We start from the raw sequence: 22,270 nt of genomic DNA, 5'->3' as shown, positions 1-22,270 counted from the left end.
CATCGATCGATGCTCAGACGTACGTAGCTGTACATCGATCGATGCTCAGACGTCGTAGCTGTACATCGATCGATGCTCAGACGTACGTAGCTGTACATCGATCGATGCTCAGACGTACGTAGCTGTACATAATGATAGCTTGCCGACTTTTGTCACCAAGACCTACAGCACAATATCTACTAGTTATGGGGCTACAACTGGCGCTCCACTACCCCCGAACCTTATGAATTTGTCTTGAAGGGCTACACACGCAGTCATGTCCCATCGCCGTCGTGTTCCTAACTCGCCACTGACCTCGAGGCTCACCGAGTCGGCGGTTTGGCACGTTCCCGATGGTATAGCTCGAGCCTCCAATTACTTTCAACGAACAATAAACCCCATATAAGGACTCCATGGAACAATTTCTCCTTCAACTACTTTCAGTCATTTGCATTACCCATCGATCAATATAACCGACACAATGAGTCAATCCAGCATTCTGGACCGACTTTCATCGCTCGACACCAATACCGTGTCGGATGCCTTAGATTTCCTCGGCCTCAAAGGAGCCACATACGGCCTACGACCACTCTGGGACTGCCCGAAGATTGTTGGACGTGCTAGCACAGTGAAAGTAGGGCCTAAAACGGATGCTGCACCCACAACCCATCTTCTCACCCCGGTTATCGATGCGGTAACGACCGATGATCGCATTCTTGTCATCTCTGGCGGCATAGATGGTGTCTCATGCTGGGGCGACATCATCGCCAATGCGTCGAAGCAGAAGCATATCCGTGGAACCATTATCGATGGCATGAGTCGTGACATCGACGGCAGCCGCGAGGTCGGTTATCCCGTCTACGGCCGTGGCGTCACCATGATCAGCGCACGTAACCGCTTGGTGCAGGTCGACTCCGGCACGCCGCTGCAGGTACGAGGCGTCACGGTCCACCAGGACGACTATGTGATTGCCGATCGATGCGGGACAGTTTTTGTCCCGGCTCAGCGCATTGAGGAAGTCCTAGAGCTTGGCGAGCGGATCGACCGTCGCCAGACCCGGATGGTTGAGGCCGTTCGAGCCGGCCAGCCTGTGTCTGAGGTCATGCACGACAAGCAATTCGAAGCGATTCGCGAAAGTTCACCGTCACAGACCGCCGCACCACTCAACAACGGAAACCCCAAGCAACCTAGTGCCGAAGATCAAGAGTTGGTAGCGCTGTTCGCCGACTCAGACACCCCTGGGGTCTCTGACGCACTTGATAAACTTGGCATTCCTGGACAGGCGTTCGGTGTCATGCCTTTAACCGATTACAAAAAGGTGACCGTCGGGCCGGCCTTTACTGTTCGTTACGTGCCTGCCAGTGACCCGCCAGGAAGTGTGGGTGATTTCATTGACGAGGTGGCCATAGGCGATGTTGTGGTCATTGACAATGGCGGTCGCACGGATTGTACTGTGTGGGGCGATATAATGACTCAGTACGCTGGCTTACGAGACATCGCTGGAACTGTTATTGACGGTGTGTGCCGCGATGTGAACCGTGCGATTGACGACGACTACCCACTCTTCACCGCTGGACGTTGGATGAGAACCGGCAAGGATCGGGTTCAAGTCGGGGGTGTCAACGAGTCGGTCGGCATTGGTAGGGTACGGGTCAACCCTCGCGACATCGTTGTCGCCGATGCCAACGGTGTTGTTATTGTCCCGCGAGATCGAGCCCGTGAGGTGGCGGAAGTCGCACGAAAGATCGAGAAGAGTGAAGCCGGCATTCGGGAAATGATCGCTGGTGGTGCTACAATCGCCAAAGCGCGAGAGAAGCTAGGCTATCACACCCTGCAGCGCAAGGGATAAGTGGTAGCTGAATACAAGGTTTTGCAAGCTGTTGAAGACAACGCCACATGTTCGGTATATGCTAGTTTAATAGAGAATACCACAGACAGTCCTCATTAAACTGATTCCACTATCCGTATGAACGGTAGATAGACCAAAACTCTAATCGTGAGATGGAGTGGCTTAAACGAATCTAGTATCAAGACGTCAATCCCCGTATATAGTTTCTTGCGACGTGAGGTGGAGTTCATCCACGATCAAAGATGAGGAATATATTCATATTCGAGTGGTAGAAGTGTCGAGTAATTAACCAGGAATCTTTTTTTCATTCAATCGATTGCTGGATCATATTAACGAATAAGATCTATAAAAAGGAGGCCGACGCATTAATTAATGCTAGTCATAACTTCATAGTCAACTCGACAAAATATCCCACCTCGTCGACCTAAAACTAACTTCTGCCCCACACTCTTGCAGAGAGATTCATATGAGCCTGTTTATTGATTCTATTATAGGTATAGTCTTGGGAGGAGAAATTCATTGGTACCTGAACTGTGTAACAAATTCGCCACTTTGGGTTTGACTATCGAGTTCCTGCATTGGACATTTGTATAGATCTACACCAATAAAAGTACAGCCAGAAGCTATATTTCGAGGACATAGATGCGACAAGACAAATCATGGCTATGTATTGGAAAGATTACATTTGTGCTCCATAGACCATCTTTGGGGGCTTTTGCCGACACCGTGTTAGAGGGAGGTGTTCGGCGGGATCTTTTGGTTTCGCCGTCGGCATAGATTTATTTCCCCGATACTGAGTAACTCTCTGATACACTCAATGCGACTTCTTCTAGATTCAATTCCAAGTTCGTCTCGATATTAATATAGCTGTATATTGTGCTATCAACTTTCATTCCTCCTTTAATTGTATTCCAGCTCTATCTTCTCTAGACATCTTCATAACGCTTTTAGGGCTTCAGTCGATCTTTCACAGAACAGTCATACATAACACAAAATGTCATACGCACCAGCCCTAACAACCGCCATTCACAACCCGCGGCTACGCCTGCTCAATGCTCTTCAAGGCAACTCAAAGCCTATAATGACCTTTCTAGGGCTTCCATCCTTTCGTACAGCTCAGATTGTAGCTCAGACCGGTGTTGATGTCAGCAATTCCCCATTCTAGTAGTTGTCATTCCGCGCTGATAACCGTAAAGGGCATCATCATCGACTGTGAGCATGGCCACATAAGCGACGATTCGATGCACAGCTCGACTGCGGCTATCGCAGCTTTAGGGGTATCGCCGCTCGTTCGGCTCAGGATGACTCACGCGGATTTAATCAAAAGAGCTTTGGATGCTGGTGCACAGTAAGTGACAAGTCAAATCCTATCATTCCAGCACTAAAGAGGATCATAAGTGGCATCGTTGTACCTCAAATCAATACAGCCGAAGAGGCTAGAGCCATTGTCTCTCATGCCAAATTTCCTCCCCAGGGACTTCGAGGGCAAGGCTCCGCGTTTCCAGCTATCGCTCACGACATCGATATTCCGACATACATGAAAACGGCGAACGAGACCCTCATTACCTGTGTTCAAATTGAATCGAGGGCCGGAGTCGAGAATGTCGATGCCATCTGTGCCGTCCCTGGTATTGGTTAGTGACTGGCCACAACTACTAACAATACTATTACTAATTTCCGTCAAGATATGGTCTTTATCGGACCCAATGATCTCGCCCTATCGCTCCTTGGCTATGTGCCTGCAAAAGGCAACGAGCCGGAGTTTGTGGACGCTATCGACAAGATCATAGCGGCAGCCAGAAAGCATGGCAAATGGGTCAGCCGATTATCAAACAACGGGGCTTTGTGCAAGGAACATCTGAAAGTCTTCGATACCGTGGCACTGAGTTATGATGTTCGGGCAATTCAAAACTGGTACACAGCTGAGTTGCAAGTTGCGCGCTCGTGAGCCCTTGCTGGGTAGGAGAGAAATGCACGCTTTCGCATTTCAATCACTGGGTGTTCTATGTTCTAGCTCTTTCTTCAATAGATACTGGCTTGATGAAGAAAGGAGGCGGAGCTATTCTATACTGGGAACGGCATATCATTGCAATTGTTAATCTACCGCTGGGATAAGGACATATGATATGACCTTTACGGAGGTCAATTTATGCAAGTATCCATGAAGAATCCGTAACGCAAAGCCGCCACGAATTCGGAGCGGATGTGGATCCTCGAACTGAGATCGACAGTGTATATATGTGATACAAAAAGGCTAAATAGAGGCTTTAGATAAGTTATTTAGGTTGGGGGGTGTGTGTAATCTGTAGTCCGTAGGTATTATAATCGCCTCACATTGTAGCTGGCCTGGTACCGTGACGATCACATAACAAGAAACTCTGTACCGTATAGATCCTAGACTGACCATTTATACTGTATTCTACCTATGCTAAAAAATATAAGTTCAGCTGTTCTTCTAGAAAGCCTAATAATTAGTAATAACCATAATACAATTAGCGGGTGGCCAAAAATGACGTCCTACATATCCAAGTCCTTTCGCGTATCCCGCGGAGTAAAGTAGGAATTTAGACTCAACCACTTATATTAATACACCCACCGGAGTACACGAGATTATCATATCCCTCTCGATTGGACGGGTTGTATGGAGCTAGTATACGTAGTGGGCACCGGTGAAGGTCAATAACTGGGGCGGCGGGATTTTTTTTTTTTTCCTCCCCGCGACCCGCACTTTTCCCAGGCAATTGACCTCCATAGCTGTTCGAGAATTGGGTCGCAATCCAGCAACACATTACATTCCTCGTGATATCATTGCAAAATGCCTGACAAGGACGCTGGTACACCCCGCGTCTTCCTCTACCGACACGGTATGTTCTAATAGAGTGGGGATAATCACTGCGGGGCCTGATACTGACCCCTATCCCAGGTCAGACGGAGTGGTCCAAGAACGGCCGGTACACCGGTGTCACTGAATTGGAGCTCACGGAAGATGGCGAGAACCAAGTCCTCGCGTCTGGCAAGATGATTGTTGGATCGGGCAAATTGATTGACCCGGCCCACCTGGCGCATGTCTATATTAGTCCTCGCAAGCGGGCGATGCAGACTTTCGAGATTGCTTTCTCTGATGCTGCCAAGCAGGAGCTGAGAGACGCAAACAAAGTCAGCGAGACTGACAGACTGGCCGAGTGGGGCTATGGTCTGTACGAGGGCCTGGTGACGAAGGAAATCCGGGCCTTGCGAAAGGAGCACGGTCTGGATACCGAGCAGCCATGGGATATCTGGCGCGATGGCTGCGAGGATGGAGAGTAAGTTCCTCTGCCAGGCGACTATAGTAATCGGTTCTCCATCTGTCATGAACATGTTTAACCGGATGTATTAGGTCTCCTCAAGAGGTCACGGACCGCATTGACGATCTTATTAAAGAGATTCGTACGCTCCACAAAGATAACATGCACGGCGAAAAGCATTGTGACGTGGTACTGGTCGCACATGGCCACCTGCTCCGCGCTTTTACCAAGCGCTGGCTTGGATACCCCATGGAGTTCCCTCTTTCCCTGATGCTTGACCCTGGCGCTGTCGGTGTCTTGAGGTAGGACATTCCCTTTCAACTCCCGTTGTCCTTCCGGTTCATATTTTCTGACAATCGTATAGCTACCAACACCATAGCATTGATGAGCCTGCCCTGATGGTTGGATATGGATTCCCATTGGAAGGATGATGGGAGATATTTAGATTGTATAGACCTCACAGTATAGAGAAATAAACTACATAACACAAATTTCGCCTACCGGAGGTTTCCTAGTGTATACTGTGTAGTTCCCCTGGTCTTATTTGAACCTGCTAATCTGCGGCCGGAGAGACGTGACAGCACGCCATGCCGAGATTTATGAATAGAATAATGGATACCATCGCGATCAAACTACATGCAGCGGACATGTAATAAAGACAAGTCTCTATCCGAAATCACGTTAAAGGCTAGAATCGTAGCAGTCTTCATAGTTTGTTACCTTCGAAATTCATACCCACACACCTATAAATCACTAATAATCAATCATCACCACACAGATGGCACAGCCTTTGTGGACAGTTTGGAAAGCCTCTCTTCACTGAACCTAAAACATTCAGGCAGACCTGTATCGTCCCAATCCTTTCCAAGTATGATCTTGGCAACACCTGGTGCACAAGTAAATATACGTGCCATCCCTGTTTATCTCAGCCTTAAATACGTTTCCACAAGAGGCAGAGTTAAAGCTTACCATGTCCATTAAACCCAGCACAAATATATTGCCCTGGCAGGGATTCGATTGCCCCAACGAAGGGTACGGAATCGGTCGTCATGGCGATAATCCCAGTCCACGCGTGATCCAAACCCTCTCCATGCACGGTATTTGCGCCGTCAAAGTCGGGAAATATCTTTCCGAAGCTTTGCAGAGCATCTTGGACTATCTCTTCGTTATAGAACGTATCATTTGTACTATAGACACTAGCTCGTGTTTCCTCACTGAGGGTAGGGTTTGATCGCGATACACCCAACACCAGTGTACCATCATTCTGCCTTTGGATTAAGGAGTAGAAATGATGTAGACTATAACGCAGGGAAAAGGTATTCCGAAGGACCTTCTCTGCGGCGAACGAAGGTGTTGGGATCAGGCTATGCGCCTGAGCGCGGTTCGGCTGGATATACGACTCTAGGTGTGGTAGCAAAAGTGCAGCATGAGCGTTCGTACAGTGGACCACCCGCTCCGTTGTCACCACTCCCCGTGGAGTATGCACATCCCAGAGCCCTGGCTCCGACTCGTTGCGCCTTAGCTCAGTAGCTGGGCAAAACGTGAACAACCTCCCCCCGCGTGATACAACTGCCTGGAGGAGAAACTGTGCGAGCTTCGCTGGATGACTGGATCCAGCTGGCCACTCATATGCTGCGACGGCACCCTTCACTTTTGTCCTTGTTTGCGCGTCTTGGCCTTCATAGAACTTGATGTGTGAAACATCGCCTCCAGCGGTTTTGTACGCTTCAAAGCTTTCGGCCTCATACGCTGCAAACTCGGGGGTCATGCATACGTCGAATGTTGTAGTGAGGTTGAAGTCGCACTGGACGTCGTGTTTCTTGGTAAACTCGTCTACTTTTTCGAGTACCAGGCGCTCGTTGGCAATTATCTTTAAAGCTTGTTCTTCCCCATGGACCTTTGCATAGGCACTGAATCCTCGGAATGCATCTATCAGCTGATTAATAACTGAATATAGAGATTGACAACGCAGTTAGAATGTGTACCTGGTCGTACATGTCCAGCATTTCGGGAGCTGGCACCGCTTGCTGCCTCTCGCGCCTCGAGTATTATGATATCCTCCCCTTTGACGCCAGCCTCAATAAGCTCGAACGCTGTAAGGCCGCCAGAGATCCCGGAGCCAATCACTACATACTTCGACCTAGAAGGGACTGGTGTGGTTTGATTGGTATGCAGCAGGGGAAAGGCACGGGTAGTTCGCTGCCAGAAACTCAGGCAGGGGTTTTTGATAGGTAAGCTTCTGCTAGAGCCATCTCGAGACGAGGAGGGCATGTTTGCGTGAACGTTGATAAGGGTAAATAGTAGTATATATTATGCCGAGGCTGTGCGAAGCTTCAGATATGCTTAACCAAGAGTGGTTCCGAGCGTGGTAGCTTGGCGGATATATACGTAGTAGCAACCTCGGAGATACTCCGTATTGCGATAACGGCCGCAACTAGTGGTCGATGACTACTACTGTCTCGTCATCGTGTAGAGTACGTGTTAAAGTTGGGATTAAACTTGAGAGCTCGCTGATCGGGTCGGCTATCGCTTGGACCTGCAATGTGCTCCGTGCACGCTGATAGAAGTGACTTGAGCGGGGTATTTCAAGGAACTCAAGTTGTTCAAGTCGTCTTGGCCATGGAATCCTGCCGAGATAATACGGGGTATTCAGCCACCAGCCTCGCCATTGGTGGCTATCGCCGCCTCTTATCACGCTTAATCCTTTGATTCTTCCCTGGAGGTCACACGTCCAAAAGCGGCATTTGCTCATGCAAGGAGATCGGCAACTGATATGAATCGTCTTGGTGGAGCTTCCTATCGCATCTGTACCACGTGGATTATGAAGGTAGCCAGCAATAAATAGGAGAACTTTTCTCTCTGACATAGCTGTTCATTGCTTTTGCCGATTTTGCTTCCTTGAAACTAGCAATGGTGACCTTTAAGTTTGGTCGCACCGCGTTGGCAAGGCATCATGTTCGCTCCCCAGATGAGAAGGCACTGGTCCGACGACTGGATATATTTCTCCTAACCTTTGGTTGTCTTTCTCAAGGTAGGCAATAGGGATAATATCGGATAGCACAGGACTAAAAACAACATACAGTTATCAAATACTTGGACCAGCAGAACATCAACAATGCCTACGTTTCCGGCATGAAGGAAGACCTCAATCTCCTCGGAAATGAGCTGAATCTGTGTGTAAAATGGGCGATCACGATGCTCGAACGGCAGCTAACTTTTTCAGCTTCACGACATACTTCAATGCCGCCTACTGCGTCATGCTCATCCCCTCTCAGATCATTCTGACCTACGTACGACCCAGTTTCTGGCTGCCTGGTCTAGAGATCGCCTGGGGGGTTCTAACCGGATTGATCGCCATGTGCAACAGTGCAAAACAAATATATGTTCTGCGAGTCTTTCTCGGTCTCTGTGAAAGTAGCGCCTGGCCTGGAATGATGACCTTATTTAGTAGGTCCATCCATTTCCCGTTTTCGTGATCTCTGCCATGCAATTATAGGCCAAGGCCAACAAGTTATAGTGTACTGGTACACCCCCACCGAGCTTGCGAAACGCATGGGATTTTATCATTCGTGTCAAGCCGCCGGACAGATGATGTCTGGTGCTTTACAAACTGCCATCACCAACACCATGGAGGGACACCATGGACTGGCCGGGTGGCGGTGGTTGTTCGTTATTAACGCCATTATCACGGTGGTGTGGGGATTCTTAGGATTTTTCATGATTCCTGATCTGCCAAATAAGCCAAACCCCCGTGCATTTTGGTTTAAGAAAGTGCACGCCGAACTCTCCATGGAGAGACTAGCACGGAATGGCCGCGCGGAGCCGAAGAAGATGACATGGGCTGGTGTCAAGCGCACATTTTCTGGCTGGGTGGTCTACTTCATTGCGGTCTTATATATCGCAACCGTACTAGGGACGTACGGCTACGTCTATTTTTCGCTCTTCCTGAAATCTCTCAAACGACCGGACGGCAGTCTAAGGTGGAGTGTCTCCCAGGTGAACGCAATCCCCATCGGCGGCTCAGCCATCAACGTGGTCTTCGTATGGGTGTGGGCCTTGCTCTCCGACTTTCTGGAGACGAGATGGACACTCATCGTCCTGCAAGGCATCATCGGAATAATCCCGTGTATCATCATGAGTATCTGGACGCGACATCCTACATCGGTCGACGTATCCGCCGCATACGCGTCATATTTCATCGCACACACCTGCCTCGGTACGGCGCCGCTCATCTTCGCCTGGCTTGCCGATCTCATCCCACAAGACCCTGAAGCGCGCACGCTCGTCGTCGGTGTGGCAGTGGCCGGATACTATGCGATTTCGGCGTGGTCGCAAGTCCTGGTTTGGCCGGCGTCCCAGGCCCCCTATTATAGATACGGTTGGCAGAGTGCTCTTGCATTGTTGGTTCTTGTCATCGTCATGACGTGTATTCTGCGCTTTATCGATGTGCGATACTTGTTGCCGAAGCGTGTGGCTTTTCAAAATGCTCTAGATGCCGAGGTAGTGGCTGGTAGCTCACTGAAGAATGATGAAGAACGGCCAAGGGATGCGGACTGGAAGAAGACTCCGACGACGAGGGTGGATGAGTGAAGATAAACCTAGCGTAACCATTCATAGTCATGTCATATATGTGTATAAAAGTAATTATTTAGCCCTCACTGTACTGACGTTATTTCAAATTTAGACTAGACTAGCATTTGGCCAGGTTAGGTTAGGTTAATGGGGTCAGTTATACCTAACTGCTAGGTTATGGCTAGATTAATAGAAGTCTATGGGGTTCCGTTGCGCGTTGGGCTAGTTTCCTTAAGTAGAATTTGTACACCTGGGGAGGGTCTACAAGACGTTAAGGGCTTTTATAACTGTGCTATATAATGTCTTACAGTAATGTAAATGAGTATGAGTGATTCTACAGATCAACCTGAGCTTGTACCTGATATACTGGGATCTGACTAAGGCTCCTTCCTCCCTTTTACCATAGTAAAACACCCTCCCAATTTCACGCCTTACTACCATCCACTAGCTTTCCATCTCTCCACTAATGGTGTACTAGCAATAAAGATTGAGTATCACCAATCTGTGCTGTCTTCAATCGGTTGAACGCCATACGACTCCGTATACATCCTGACCATGCCTTGGACATTCTTGACATGGCAACATATCTGTTGCCCAGTGGTTTTGATGTATCGACTGACGTTTGCCTCTTCGTCAATATCCAGTTCGAATATCTCACTCATTAATAATCTGTACTCGTCGTATTGGCGAGACCCCTTATCAAAGAAGTTTCCGGCTTTCGTCACCACCAATACCACATAGAGTCTGGTGCATGCCGTCATCATGTCGATTTTAGTGCTGGCGGCTTCCACTGGAAAAGAAAAACGCTTAGCTAGCTCAATGACCGGTACCGACATCTTGGTAGTGGATTGATCACTCACAGGCAGACAGCATGACTCTTTCGCGGCTTTTTCCACAAGTTTTCTCGCTGTGGTAGATGAAGCTCCCAATGGCGAGGAAACCCAAAGGAGGGGCAACTGACGTAAGAAGAATGCATGCCCAGGAAGCGATCGTTATGATTTCACCTGTCTTCTCTTCATCCTTCAATTGTTCTAGGATGGTCCCCACGGCCCCGCGAAACGGCACCATACATCCCTTTACCCCTAGCAGTGCCCTTGATAGCTGCTCCATCTCGCTATCAGGAATGTAAGTATCGCCTATGTATCGGCTCAATCAGTGGGGATATACTATTATAATTCGTATTCTATATTATCTTACCGATTCCTTCAATAATGATACTTAATACTCTCCCGAAAGTGAGGACAGGCTTGAACGTATGCTGCACAAGTTCGACCTTCTCTCGCATATCGATATTTTTGAACTTCTCCGTATATAGCTAATAAAGCAGGGTATCAGCCGCCGGTCATGATACCATTATTTGAGCTTATAAACACCTCCCACCTTAATTTCCTTGTCAGATTTATCCTTACACGCGTTTAGTATAGCCAGAAGGATCTTTGCTATCATCTCTAGCTTGGGATTTCCGAGAACACCAGATAGTTCCAGGATCTGCTCATTCGTCAGAAACTCTGAGACCGTTTCAAAACCATCAGTGAACGTCTTTAGCGCCAGTAAGATATGTCTCCTACAAATGTGTCAGTAATCAGAAAGCCAACATCTCTATATATCAGTATCTTACATCCAGTCAATTCCTGACCATTCTGAGTCATTGTCCCTGCTTGTCGTGACCCCCTCGTGGAATGACTTGAGATGCATCAATATCAAACTGCCGCCAAACACTTTATCGACGTCGCCTGGCACCTCTCTGGCGTACGAAGGAAGGATTCGGATGCTCTGCCCGCTGATTGTATGTGTACCGAGTAATGTGGCGGAGAGGACACGAATTGGCATTTCCCTCAGGGGACTCTCGTGCTGCATTGTCTTGTGTTGAAGTCGTACCTACAGTGTGATCAAATGCAGTCGTTAATGTCAAGCTCTATGAATGACTCTTCGAACAAGAGGGGTCAATATACCTTGAAAGCCTCCCTAGCTGGACCTTGATAGCGGTTGAACCGCACACATGATATGCAAGTCCACTCGCTCTCCCCGTCCCTAAATTGCCTTTCTAGGAACGCATCGATATCCGCAGGAGTTAGTGAACAATCGGGCGATTGGCTCAAGAAAGTTGCATAGAGCGTCAAGGGTCTCAACGATGGTTTAATCCACAGACTGTATAGAAAGGTAAGTAGGCTTGCGAGAGTGAAATCGCGGGTTCCAATAAAAATAGTGCCGAATCCTACTAGAGCGTCCATGGCGGGCTCCTCAGTGGGATGATGGAAAGGACAAGCAGGATTGGAATAGTGTTAGTAGGAACCAGAATGGGATTGAGATTGGAAAAGTTGTCAAACGTTGTAATCAGGATGAATATAGGCTGCTGTAAACGGCGGAGAGATGTTTTTTCTTTTAGCGCCGCTACTTTGAAGGAGGCGATCCAGCCTTGTTTATCCAAGCGCCTACATTACCTCTGGTGGTCTTGACATGGCACGCGAGGCTGAGGTTCCGTGACCTATTGGATATTCAATCCATAGTTGGACTAAGCCCCCGGCTGAATCCAAGAGGCTCAGAATTTTCTGATTTGACGTGGACATTTCCCTTGGCGATAACATAATAGGCTTACAGAGCCGCCCACTCCTTTGTCCTAAACATATATCCGGTTCATTATCACGGGGGCATCTCATTTCTTTGTAATAACTTTGAATGCGATTGTTACTGGTAAGGGATACTGACTGCTCTCCCCAACAGGATATTTACTCTAGTGAGCATACTGCATATTGAAAAACTACCTAGTTGCACTTGCGAGGCAGAACTTGCTTCCTTCACCGTAAACCTAACCTTTCCCTAAAAAGAGGTATTTGGGTATATTTGCTCTCCTCGCTACTTATGCAAGCCCCTGCAACCAACGCGGCTGAGATGTCCCAGCAGAATCATACATCAAGGTATAAAAGAACAGTGGCTGGAAAATAAAAATCAGAGTCCTCAACAAACTAATTATCTCTCGTCCGAAACCCAGCGTTTTATCTATATTATGTGAATATGAGTCATCAACAGGGGATCATCACTGAGAAAGTTGATGTTTATAAAATACCTATCGTGGGCCAATGATTTAGTACACTATGTTTAAAATATCTTTTTCGCTAACTCCACCAGTTTGCGAATATCTTCTGGTTCTGCGGTAGATATAGTGCCCAACTGCTATCCAGTTGAAGGGTTTTTTACCTGTGAGAGTAATACTTGTTGACGACGGCACAAATTTGTTGTTTATAAATAGACCAGGTGGGATTATTTCTGTAAGTGAAATAGAATTTTATCGCTAGAGACGAATCCAGTATCTGTTATTCTACGGCCATCTACGCCAACAACTGTCAGTGTCGATGTTATAGCGCCCATGTCGAAGGGCAAATGAAGTAAACATGAATGTTAGCACTATAAGCCTTGCTATATTCAAGTGCAGGAGAGCGAAATATATGTCTCTTCACTCCATCTAAGCAGGAGATACTTCTCTATACAGGCCCATTCCTTCCTCTCTCCTTTTTGTCAGCGCACTGATGCGTAGCATCGGCATGTGGGAATTGCCTGTATTCACCTATTGGGAAGGAGGAACTCTCTTGATCTCGAATCCTTTTCCTCCTATCAAGTTGACTGGATCGTAGTGTATGCGGGTAGACTTAATTTTTATTATATTTTAGATATTTGGCTTTGTAGATAATATATTCAAAGTTATTAATACCATAGTTATTATCAGCGTACTACGTGTGTATGGCTAGATAGTACTAGTAACAGTCTCATTTTCTATTGGAGATATAGATTGATTGACCGCCATCCCCTTTTCTAGATAATAAATTAAAAAGCAGTAGGACTGTACTGTTCCAGCTTTTAGACTGCTTTGGTTTGTTAGCTATTATATTTGAGGCTGTCCGCCCTGTCAGCGGGTGTGTCTGTCGGTAGACGGAAGGGGGTCTAGAATGGTAGATAGCAAGGGAGTTTTGATATATTCTATACATGTAACCTGTTAAAGAATAATATTATGGTCCCTACTATACTTTAGAACAGAAGAAGCAGGAAGGGAACAAAGAGAGATAATATTGGTGGGGGAGCCTATAATAGAGATAAAGATTAAAGAGGAAATTTCTTACAGCGAGGGCTAGCTAATAACAGCTTCCCCGCGTATCTGGGGCGGGTATCAAATGCGAAAAGTATATAGATAGGCACTGGGCCTATAAAACCCCTAACTTGTGAGGAGAAAGTGTGATAAGGGTCTCGCTAGACTGCGGAGAACGCTGGGCGGGCAGGTGGACGGCACGGAGAGAGGCATCAACCCTAATTCAACTGTTGTCGTGATGTGATTTGTCCAAGATCGAACACCCGGTGGGCATAGGCAATGGAATTGGCGATCCCAGTATATCTTGTTGAGAAGTTAGTCCCCACTCTAGATGGCATTCTGGCAGTTCATGAGTGCTTTTAGGGTTTATACAAGTCCCTGTGACCATTTTCGTGAAGTGATGTTTACGTATTATATTTTATTGCAAGCGTAGTAGTGTCCCAGCTTGTTGCTAATCCGCATATTTTTACAAATCAACCCTTTTGGGTAGCTGAATATCTAATTGAATGCTCAGCTGCCCAGCGTGCCAGGCTTGTTTTAGGGCATTTTGACGGGCGTGACCAGCGAATCCCTGCTGTTGTATGTGTTCTTTACTTTTTTATGCCGATATTAGCTGCAGAAGTGGCTGGCTAAAATACGTGGGTGGGTCGAGATTGGGAGGCCGTCCCAAAGGCTATCGATCGGTGGAACTCTACCGCGCAGATCGCACTAAACTCGGAGATAAGATGCATGAGGTGGGAAAAACTCGAAATTCTCCGATTTGGTTGGATACTACCTAGTATTTGCGTTGTTTATTAATGAGATCTCATGTTGTAGATCTTTACCATGCTTGCGGTGATTGTAGAATTCTGGAACCTACAAACCCAAACATTATACCCAGAGACACCTATCTTACAATGGCCAACCTAATAAATGAGCTACAAATTATTTTTAAAGTCAATATGTTTCTGGTAGTGGTCAAAGATCGTGGCACTACCGCGTCTTTATATTTGTTGAGCCTTCCAATTTTCTCAGCTCAAAGACCAAACCCGGAAGTGCGATTTCCGAGCTGATGGAAAGCCGTGCTAGTATCGATTAACAAACTTCAGACACCTGTACTCCGCAGTACAGCGGACTATATTGGCCTGCATTAGTCGGGTTTGTTGTCAACTCCACGGAAGCTCGTCCATGCAAAGCTCGGCCTGTGGAGAAAGCCACGTCACAACTTTATCGGCGGATCTCGGCTTCCTTCACTCAGTTGCCTTTGATCTGCTTTCTTTTTTTCAATTTGTAGCAATTCCGTTAAATTCTGTAACGGATGAGACAAATCGCCTATGACTAGCATGACCAAAATTCTAACAAAGAGCGCGAGATTGGCGTTTGCCGTGTATACATTGCGTAGCTGTATCAACGAAGGAGAGTCACTGGAGTCTGGAGTAGGATGCCTGTTAGCTAGCCATACGTAGAGCCAGCTGGCCAAAGCGTACTGTATATGCCCCTCTCGTATCGACTGTGCCAGAAAATCCCTCAAAGCTGAAAGTTGCATGGAAGGGGCAACAGGCGGTGTCGTTAACCACGGTAAGGAGGGAAGCGAGATGACTCTATGGTTAGAGTCAACAACTACTCCAAACTCGGTTGTAGTAGCTGGAATTCATCAGGCAGTCATGCAGCCTATGGGCCCCACTTATTTATGTAGTGGTCTCTGATTGTAGGCAAGTTTTAAAACCCGGCTGTCTTCATCCCCTAGTGACTTCAACTCCAGATTGTATTCTATTCATCTGAGATCCTGTACATTGACTGGCAAAAAACACCCCGTCACAATGACAGCTACAGAGGAACCTTCGACTGAAGCTCCGCCACCCCAGACGCGCAAGCTCGCGGATGAAAGTAAATTTATCCTAACTGTCTACAAGTATGACCCGCGGACGAAGGAGACACAGACAGCTGCGACTGTCCCTGCATCAAAAGACCTCAAGGGCAAAAGGCTGCAGGAGATCCGATACTGGCTGATTAACACAGGAGCCTTGAACAAAAACCTGTAGGTTAACCCCATTAGGGCTGCAGCGTTTATATTGAAGGATTTTGATATGGATAACACGTCTGCTCAGACATAACTAACTTATAAAATCAACATAGGGCGAAAAGAGCACTCTGTACTTCAAATGGAGGGGAGGTACCAGATAGCACCACGTTAACTGACTACTTTGCTATGAATGGTATAGCTGCGGATGCAGTAAGCTCACGATGCGATATATGAATATTAATTTAGAGTGTCGATCTTACAGCTTCAATACTACAGGTCTCCGGTACCGTCTACATAAGGTCAGGCGGGAGCGAAGAACTTGACGAGTCCATGCAGTCATGGCTGAGCAAGGGATTAGATCTTAGTGGTGTAAGAAACCCTCGTACTTCCTACAATGTGTCCAAAAAGAATATTCAATTTACAGTCCTAATTATAATCCACCCAGAAAAATGCCCCAACGCTAGCTAGTATTCAAGCTGCAACTCTCTCCAGCAGCTACTCACACGGTGCGTGGAAGGCAAGCGAAGGCAGCGGCCAAGTGGTGTAAGTGGAACTGAAATATACCCAGGAATCTATTCTCAATGCCAATTTTACGTAGGCATCCATCCGACTTGTCCGAAAAACAGTGGGCAACTGTGTTGCGGAACAATGATATGCTATGCGGTCACTATCTGAAGGCTGGTCGCGCACAAGAAGGGCTAATATTCACTGGCCTTGAACCTCGATACTACCCAGGTGAGCTCACAACCTCTCTACTGACCCTCTACGTCTTGATATACTGATGCAGCAAAACCCAAGCCTTTGCTATCACGAAAAGGCAGATACCAGACTATGACATTCCCGCGGGTGCAGCAGAGGGAGATTTTAAAGCGCCATCTGTTAGTTGCCTCTTCAAACAAGCCTATGGAGGATCATGAGCTCATACGTCACTTGGTAGATGGATTTCCGTATCCCTCGTTTCCGCATCACCGATAAAGCACGCGTAGATGTGCTCGAATTGAAGAGCTCTCTGCAGGTCTCTATGGCAGAAAGTGCATTTAGCCAAACGACTGTTGAGGCCTCCATGTATGTCACTACCCCTCATGTCCAGCCTTTCAACTGCAGTTCATTTACATACACCTGGATTTGAGGCACTGACTAGCGGCACTCTAGTGGAGGTTCCTTTTGTGGTGTGAGCGCGGGAGTCAAGGCAGGGTACAGTGGAAGCGACGAGAGTAACTCTGCTTCTTCCGCATCCAGCTCCCAAGAGTTTATGTACATCTCTTATGATGTATGTCTCTGGCCCTATACAGCTCGCAAAAGTGCTGGTTGACATAGGATACAGTTCCCCCGAGTTGAGGTATACCTTGACCAGGAAAGCCTTGAGGTGTCGGCCGAATGCAAAAAGGACCTGGATATCCTACGGCAAATGCGCACCAAGGAGGAACTAGAGCGATTCTATAAAAAATATGGTCTGTTCATGTCTTATATTGGTATCCTCGCGCATACGTTCTGTTCATCTAATATGAGTAATAGGGCATGTCTTTGTTCCCCAGGTCCAACTTGGAGGCCGCCTCTACTCCATTGAGAGCTCTCAGAGCTTTGGATCAGCGACCAAGGAACAGAGAACTCAAATGATGAAGGCCTCTGCGAGTGCGTCATTCTCTGGTTATGGGGCTAAAGCAGAGGTCAGTGCGAGTCACGAAAAGAACACCGCACAAGAGAAGACCAGCACTAGCAGTACATACAACCATTCCATTACTTGGCATGCAGATGGAGGGGACACCTTACTGTGCAACAAGTGAGTCTTCTCGTCTGTATAACTAGATGTGAACTGGACGTTTCTTACTTGGTATGTATAGTCCACCATCTTGGTGTCCAACTGTCGCCAATTATCAGAACTGGCGTATCATGAAGGTAAGGTGGCTTTTATTTCCCAGTTATAGTTGCGACTAATCCTCTGCAGAGGAACGAGGGGGTAGACCTTATCGAGATGATTGGCAAAATCGATGGTTTTAAAGACATCCCAAGGTTGGTTCAATATATCGATGACGTGTTTGTCGCGTTTAAAGTTCGAAACACAGTGACCCGTAACGACGAGCGCACACTGGGAATAGCTATACAAAAGGGCAAGTGATATCTGCTTGACTTTTAAGGGACAGTCAAACTAATAGGTTTTTAGAGAACGGGCTGGCAAACAAAGCCGTGTACCACTACCAGACTGCATACGAGAGATACCCCATCGTCAACTACTCCGAAGAGAGGCCCAAGTTCATATATATTCTTCAAGCTGCTGCTAAAAAGACAGAAGTTTACTGGGATCATGGTATCCCAAGGGTGAGTGATCTTTGAATTTATTCTACATCTATGGTACATTGCTGACGTGAGCAGATGATATACGGAGTTCCCTATCGCCCATGTATTTACCACGAGGGAAATTGGTACGGCATTCGCCGGACCACTAAAGCCGATCACTTCGGTAGAGAAGGGATATTGTACGCTGGGAAGGATGAAGACTCAAATATTAGTATGACGCTCATCTCCAACGATGGAAAGAAGAAGCCTAAAGACACGGTCGGCACATATGACAATGTCCTCCTGGCATTTCACGACATGAAGGAGGAATATATTGGGAGTGTCGAGGTTGAGGATGATATGATATATCTAGGCAGCAAAAATATCCTGAACTTTGAGTTGCATTGCGTCTAAGCCTAGGGCAAGACCTGTGTTGGCAAAGAAAAGATCGAATTTTGTTCGATTTACTGTGACCTGCTTACCTCTCTTAGTGAAGACAGAAAGGGTATAATTCTCTATTGCTTATATAGTTCAAGGACATTGTCTGTATCAGCCCTAAATTGTCCTGCAAATACAGCTTGTTTTGTTGCTTCTGGTAATGGAAGTTCTAACGACCGTGGGTTTTGGGCCGTGCACAGAAAGAGTCTAGACATCTATGGTGATTATTGTAAGGCTGTATAACTATATAACACAATCTCGCCAACACCTCTTTCTTAAGGAATGTATCGAGGAGCTTCTCCAGCACTATAAAAAGTCTATCCTAATTATAGACAATACACCTTTTTCCTAGTCTGAGCGGATAGGATAAGTATACGTCGAAGCGAATTAACTAGTGTACTTATTGCTATACTCACTAAACACAAATCCTACTAAAAGGCTTTGACTCAGCAAAATAGAAATTGTATAAAGATACCTCTAATCAAGGATTTGATACCTTCCTTGAATAGTGCATCGACATTGTAAGGATCAGGAAGCAAAAGTACAAAAGGACATTTCCAGCAGACAGGTCTGACCATTAAAGAGTCGTAATACACGCACAAATGTTTTGAGGCGACTTAGGTATTTTTTATATACATCCTTTCATTCTTCTCAACCATAGCTAAAAGTTACTAACTGTTTAGGAATAGTCAGAAATGGTCTGTTGGCTACTGAACAGCCCTTCCAATCGCTCTGGTGCGGAGGCTAGATACAGGATAGTATTATAGATGTTAAGGGATAAAAGACCCTCGAACCATAGTGTTAATACAGGAAGGTAGACGCTAATTCAGAGATAGTTCATACGTTTCAATCACCACCTATTTGAACGTCAGGGACATTTACATTAGTTACCTTATCAGTCTAGCTACCTGGCTAGGGACCTGCATTGTGGCCTGACTCCTCTCAAGAAATTTCAGCCAGTCTTCCCAAAGGTCTTTCCGATCTCCCAACATAGCCTCCAGTTATGTCTTTTAGCAGCTGTCCTGGGTGTAATACCTTGTCGATTAATCAAATCAATAGATAGCGCACAAGGACAGTAGAATCAGAGTAAAACCGAAATCCCAAGTCTCCAACGTCTCGTTCGTAGGCCAACCCATTGTGAGTAAACAAAAGGAGAAAGACAGGTGGTTGAAAGTTGTGGAAAAGAAAAAAGTGTAGTATAGGAGAAGCTAACTCGGGGAATAGTCTGATGATGCTAGTTTAGAAGACAAGGACATGCAGAGTGGTATTGCCTCCTTACATAACCTTTATCACGGAATATCCTTTGTTCACCGCTACTTGTAGTGAACTCGCCATACACAGGACGATTTGAGACCCATTTAGTTATATCGAATCGGAAGAACGACGGAGCAGCCAGTGTCTACGAGAAAATAGGTAAACACCAATCGTAGTGCGTCTATAAGGAAATATGATACGTCATGGCAAACTATGAAGGTAAGACCCTTCTCTCTATTAGCACGTCACAATCGGATCCGCACATGCAGATCTTAAACATTGATAAGATTCAAATCAAGCGAGTAAGGTAGCAGATATACCAACTTTGGGTACTTCAGCGTTTGCTGCACAGTTCTTCTATTCCATCAGAGGGATGAAAAAATACGTTGTCCATAACGAAGACGGACTTCGGTTCAGGCCACCTTCCGCAATGCCGGGGAAGCTGATCAGTGAAGTCCTCGAATAGGGTAGCGTCCGTAGAGCTCTAGAATACACTAAACAGCGCGATCCCGTCTGGCCAATATACGGGTAGTATCTGGTAACGCTGGTCGCGATGGAAATTCTGGGTCAGGTCGATCTGTTCCTACTAGCCCTACTCCACCTACATGCAGTATCTTTACTCCGTACTGACCAGGGCAGAGATAACATCTAGGATATCTTCATGTGACCTTCTTGTTAACCTCTTCGTCACGCACTTCTGCGTACACCGTAGTGTAGTGGGGCAGTGATCGGCTTCAGCTCTGGTCCTGGTGCTGGCAATGATCAATGCGATCGACGTTCACAAGGCAGAGGTAGGTTTAGCGCATGTCGATCTCTCGTTTATCGAGCCAGCTGAGAGAAGAAAACCAGAAGGGATGATATATCCGCACAGATCTTATTGGATAGTATGTATGGAGTTCGATCTATCTCAGCTGATGATGCAAAGCGTTAAAAATTGAATGTCCCAGGTACATATAAGACCCCGCGTTCCCACACTGGTTTCTAAATCTTTTTGGTTGATTGCATCCTATCCATTTTCTCACTACCTTGTCAGTTTAATCAAAATAAAATGTCCGACAACGAGCAGCACAGTCACCAATCCGAGGCCAGTAAACTCCGAGAGAGGGGACACATGGTAATCGATGGCCGTCCTTGCGCAATACTTAAAAAGTCGACATTAGACTACCAGCTCTACTTTGTCGCTCGCGACCTCTTCACGGGCAAGGAGCTTGAGGCCACATTGGACCAAGATGCAAGTGTCGAAGTCCCACAAGTTACGAGAATGGAATTCCCTTTGGTATGACTGCTCAATTGACCCCATCATATGAGCTGTACATTTATTAATCACTGGTCTCTCCCTAGTCATATATCGACAACGGATTTCTTCACTTAATCGAGCCTGGCGGCACTGAGAAAGACAATGTCCGTCTCCCAGACAACGAAATTGGGAGACAGATTACAGAATTTAATGAGGCTGGGACCGATGTAACTGTTACTGTTATCGCAGCAATGGGTGAAGAGGCGGCTATCTCTGTCAAAGAGGCATGCTGAAGTGATTCGGGGAATAGAAGCCTATAGCTCCTTGACCTCAAGCAGCAGGGAATATAGTTCCTCGATTCCTCATGACCATAGCTTAGACAAGAACCTCTTCGATGATTTCACTACGTCATATTTGTCTTCTTTCCTTCCTTTCACATATGCTACCCCGTTTCGGTCTTGCTTCGAGAGAGATCAGCATACCACACAGGAATGCGACCTGCTCTCATTTCCAAGCATTTAATGATTCTTCGATATCCCACAAAGGCCCGAATGCCACAATCTGTAACCACTGCTATCTCAATATACTATGTAAGCCAAGTTTAATAGGAATGGTAAACTTGACGTACCGCACCTTGCCCTTGCGCGCCACCACCGTCTCTGATAGAAACCCCCCGGATGGGCCCGAGGGCTCACCCGCGCTGTCAGGTTATAGGGATTTTCTCAAATTTATTGACGTCCTAGTCACCGTCTCGACTAGTTCGACTATCGCAGGAACCAAGTATTCAGCCATCCCATATGCTATTCGACACCATGATTCATCCATTTGTCTCCGGGCGTCCCCAGAGCCCTCGCAACAATACCTGCAACAGATATGTCTGAACTAGGTTGTTCATACAAGCAATGATGGTTTCATTGTATCTCTGGTACGATGCCATTCCTGGCGCAGCGCTTCCAGGCAATAATGGAAACATATGTACCTAGCTGCTGCGCGAAATCATGTTCGAAACTGTAATCTCGCCCCATCATTCAGTTCGGAATTTCCCATCGCATATTGCTCATTGACAGGCCGTTCCTTGGACAGATGTAGACACATGTTGGCTACTAGTACTGCACCCATCTTACGGTGGCGGCTGCATACCATAGTTGTACATTCCACTCCAAACCGCTGCAGGTGTTGGGCTTTAATTAAGCACAGCAAGTACAACGCAAGGTCGTGGCATGGTTATCTGGCCTAACAGCACATGGACAAAATTCGTCTGTGTTTTGCATCGGAACACTGCGCTGTACACTTGGTCATGACC

General features: G+C 46.7%; 7 protein-coding genes across 7 annotated transcripts; 6 read left to right on the top strand and 1 right to left on the bottom strand.

Moving 5' to 3' along the window:
- Positions 1 to 460: 460 nt before the first annotated feature.
- ANOM_005711 (RraA family protein) lies at positions 461 to 1,828 on the top strand (the record flags this gene model as incomplete). The annotated part of the gene is made up of 1 exon (XM_015550968.1): positions 461 to 1,828. One exon carries the CDS (start codon positions 461 to 463, stop codon positions 1,826 to 1,828), a length of 1,368 nt encoding a protein of 455 aa, XP_015407999.1.
- Positions 1,829 to 2,822: 994 nt separating this feature from the next.
- On the top strand, positions 2,823 to 3,776 carry ANOM_005710 (HpcH/HpaI aldolase family protein; the record flags this gene model as incomplete). The annotated part of the gene is made up of 4 exons (XM_015550967.1): positions 2,823 to 2,972; positions 3,025 to 3,176; positions 3,227 to 3,462; positions 3,514 to 3,776. 4 exons carry the CDS (start codon positions 2,823 to 2,825, stop codon positions 3,774 to 3,776), a joined length of 801 nt encoding a protein of 266 aa, XP_015407998.1.
- An 867-nt stretch (positions 3,777 to 4,643) lies between these two features.
- Positions 4,644 to 5,543, top strand: ANOM_005709 (histidine phosphatase family protein; the record flags this gene model as incomplete). Its single annotated transcript, XM_015550966.1, has 4 exons — positions 4,644 to 4,692; positions 4,752 to 5,130; positions 5,205 to 5,414; positions 5,477 to 5,543. The coding sequence occupies 4 exons, from the start codon at positions 4,644 to 4,646 to the stop codon at positions 5,541 to 5,543; spliced, it is 705 nt and encodes a 234-aa protein (XP_015407985.1).
- Positions 5,544 to 5,879: 336 nt separating this feature from the next.
- ANOM_005708 (NAD(P)/FAD-dependent oxidoreductase) lies at positions 5,880 to 7,383 on the bottom strand (the record flags this gene model as incomplete). Its single annotated transcript, XM_015550965.1, has 3 exons — positions 5,880 to 6,028; positions 6,082 to 7,041; positions 7,098 to 7,383. 3 exons carry the CDS (start codon positions 7,381 to 7,383, stop codon positions 5,880 to 5,882), a joined length of 1,395 nt encoding a protein of 464 aa, XP_015407986.1.
- A 639-nt stretch (positions 7,384 to 8,022) lies between these two features.
- ANOM_005707 (putative allantoate permease) lies at positions 8,023 to 9,702 on the top strand (the record flags this gene model as incomplete). Its single annotated transcript, XM_015550964.1, has 4 exons — positions 8,023 to 8,143; positions 8,195 to 8,285; positions 8,336 to 8,559; positions 8,630 to 9,702. 4 exons carry the CDS (start codon positions 8,023 to 8,025, stop codon positions 9,700 to 9,702), a joined length of 1,509 nt encoding a protein of 502 aa, XP_015407982.1.
- A 5,859-nt stretch (positions 9,703 to 15,561) lies between these two features.
- Positions 15,562 to 18,452, top strand: ANOM_005706 (uncharacterized protein; the record flags this gene model as incomplete). Its single annotated transcript, XM_015550963.1, has 14 exons — positions 15,562 to 15,779; positions 15,878 to 15,974; positions 16,041 to 16,133; positions 16,210 to 16,307; positions 16,363 to 16,499; positions 16,563 to 16,642; positions 16,702 to 16,829; positions 16,917 to 17,034; positions 17,089 to 17,215; positions 17,280 to 17,544; positions 17,606 to 17,660; positions 17,710 to 17,876; positions 17,918 to 18,080; positions 18,135 to 18,452. The coding sequence occupies 14 exons, from the start codon at positions 15,562 to 15,564 to the stop codon at positions 18,450 to 18,452; spliced, it is 2,064 nt and encodes a 687-aa protein (XP_015407983.1).
- A 2,326-nt stretch (positions 18,453 to 20,778) lies between these two features.
- Positions 20,779 to 21,260, top strand: ANOM_005705 (uncharacterized protein; the record flags this gene model as incomplete). Its single annotated transcript, XM_015550962.1, has 2 exons — positions 20,779 to 21,006; positions 21,072 to 21,260. The coding sequence occupies 2 exons, from the start codon at positions 20,779 to 20,781 to the stop codon at positions 21,258 to 21,260; spliced, it is 417 nt and encodes a 138-aa protein (XP_015407997.1).
- Between the last annotated feature and the right edge of the window lie 1,010 nt (positions 21,261 to 22,270).

This window comes from Aspergillus nomiae (assembly GCF_001204775.2).
Source record: "Aspergillus nomiae NRRL 13137 chromosome Unknown contig00093, whole genome shotgun sequence".
NCBI classification, from domain to species: domain Eukaryota; kingdom Fungi; phylum Ascomycota; class Eurotiomycetes; order Eurotiales; family Aspergillaceae; genus Aspergillus; species Aspergillus nomiae.
Note: the sequence above shows the minus strand (reverse complement) of the source record. Positions and strands in the feature narration are given on the sequence as shown.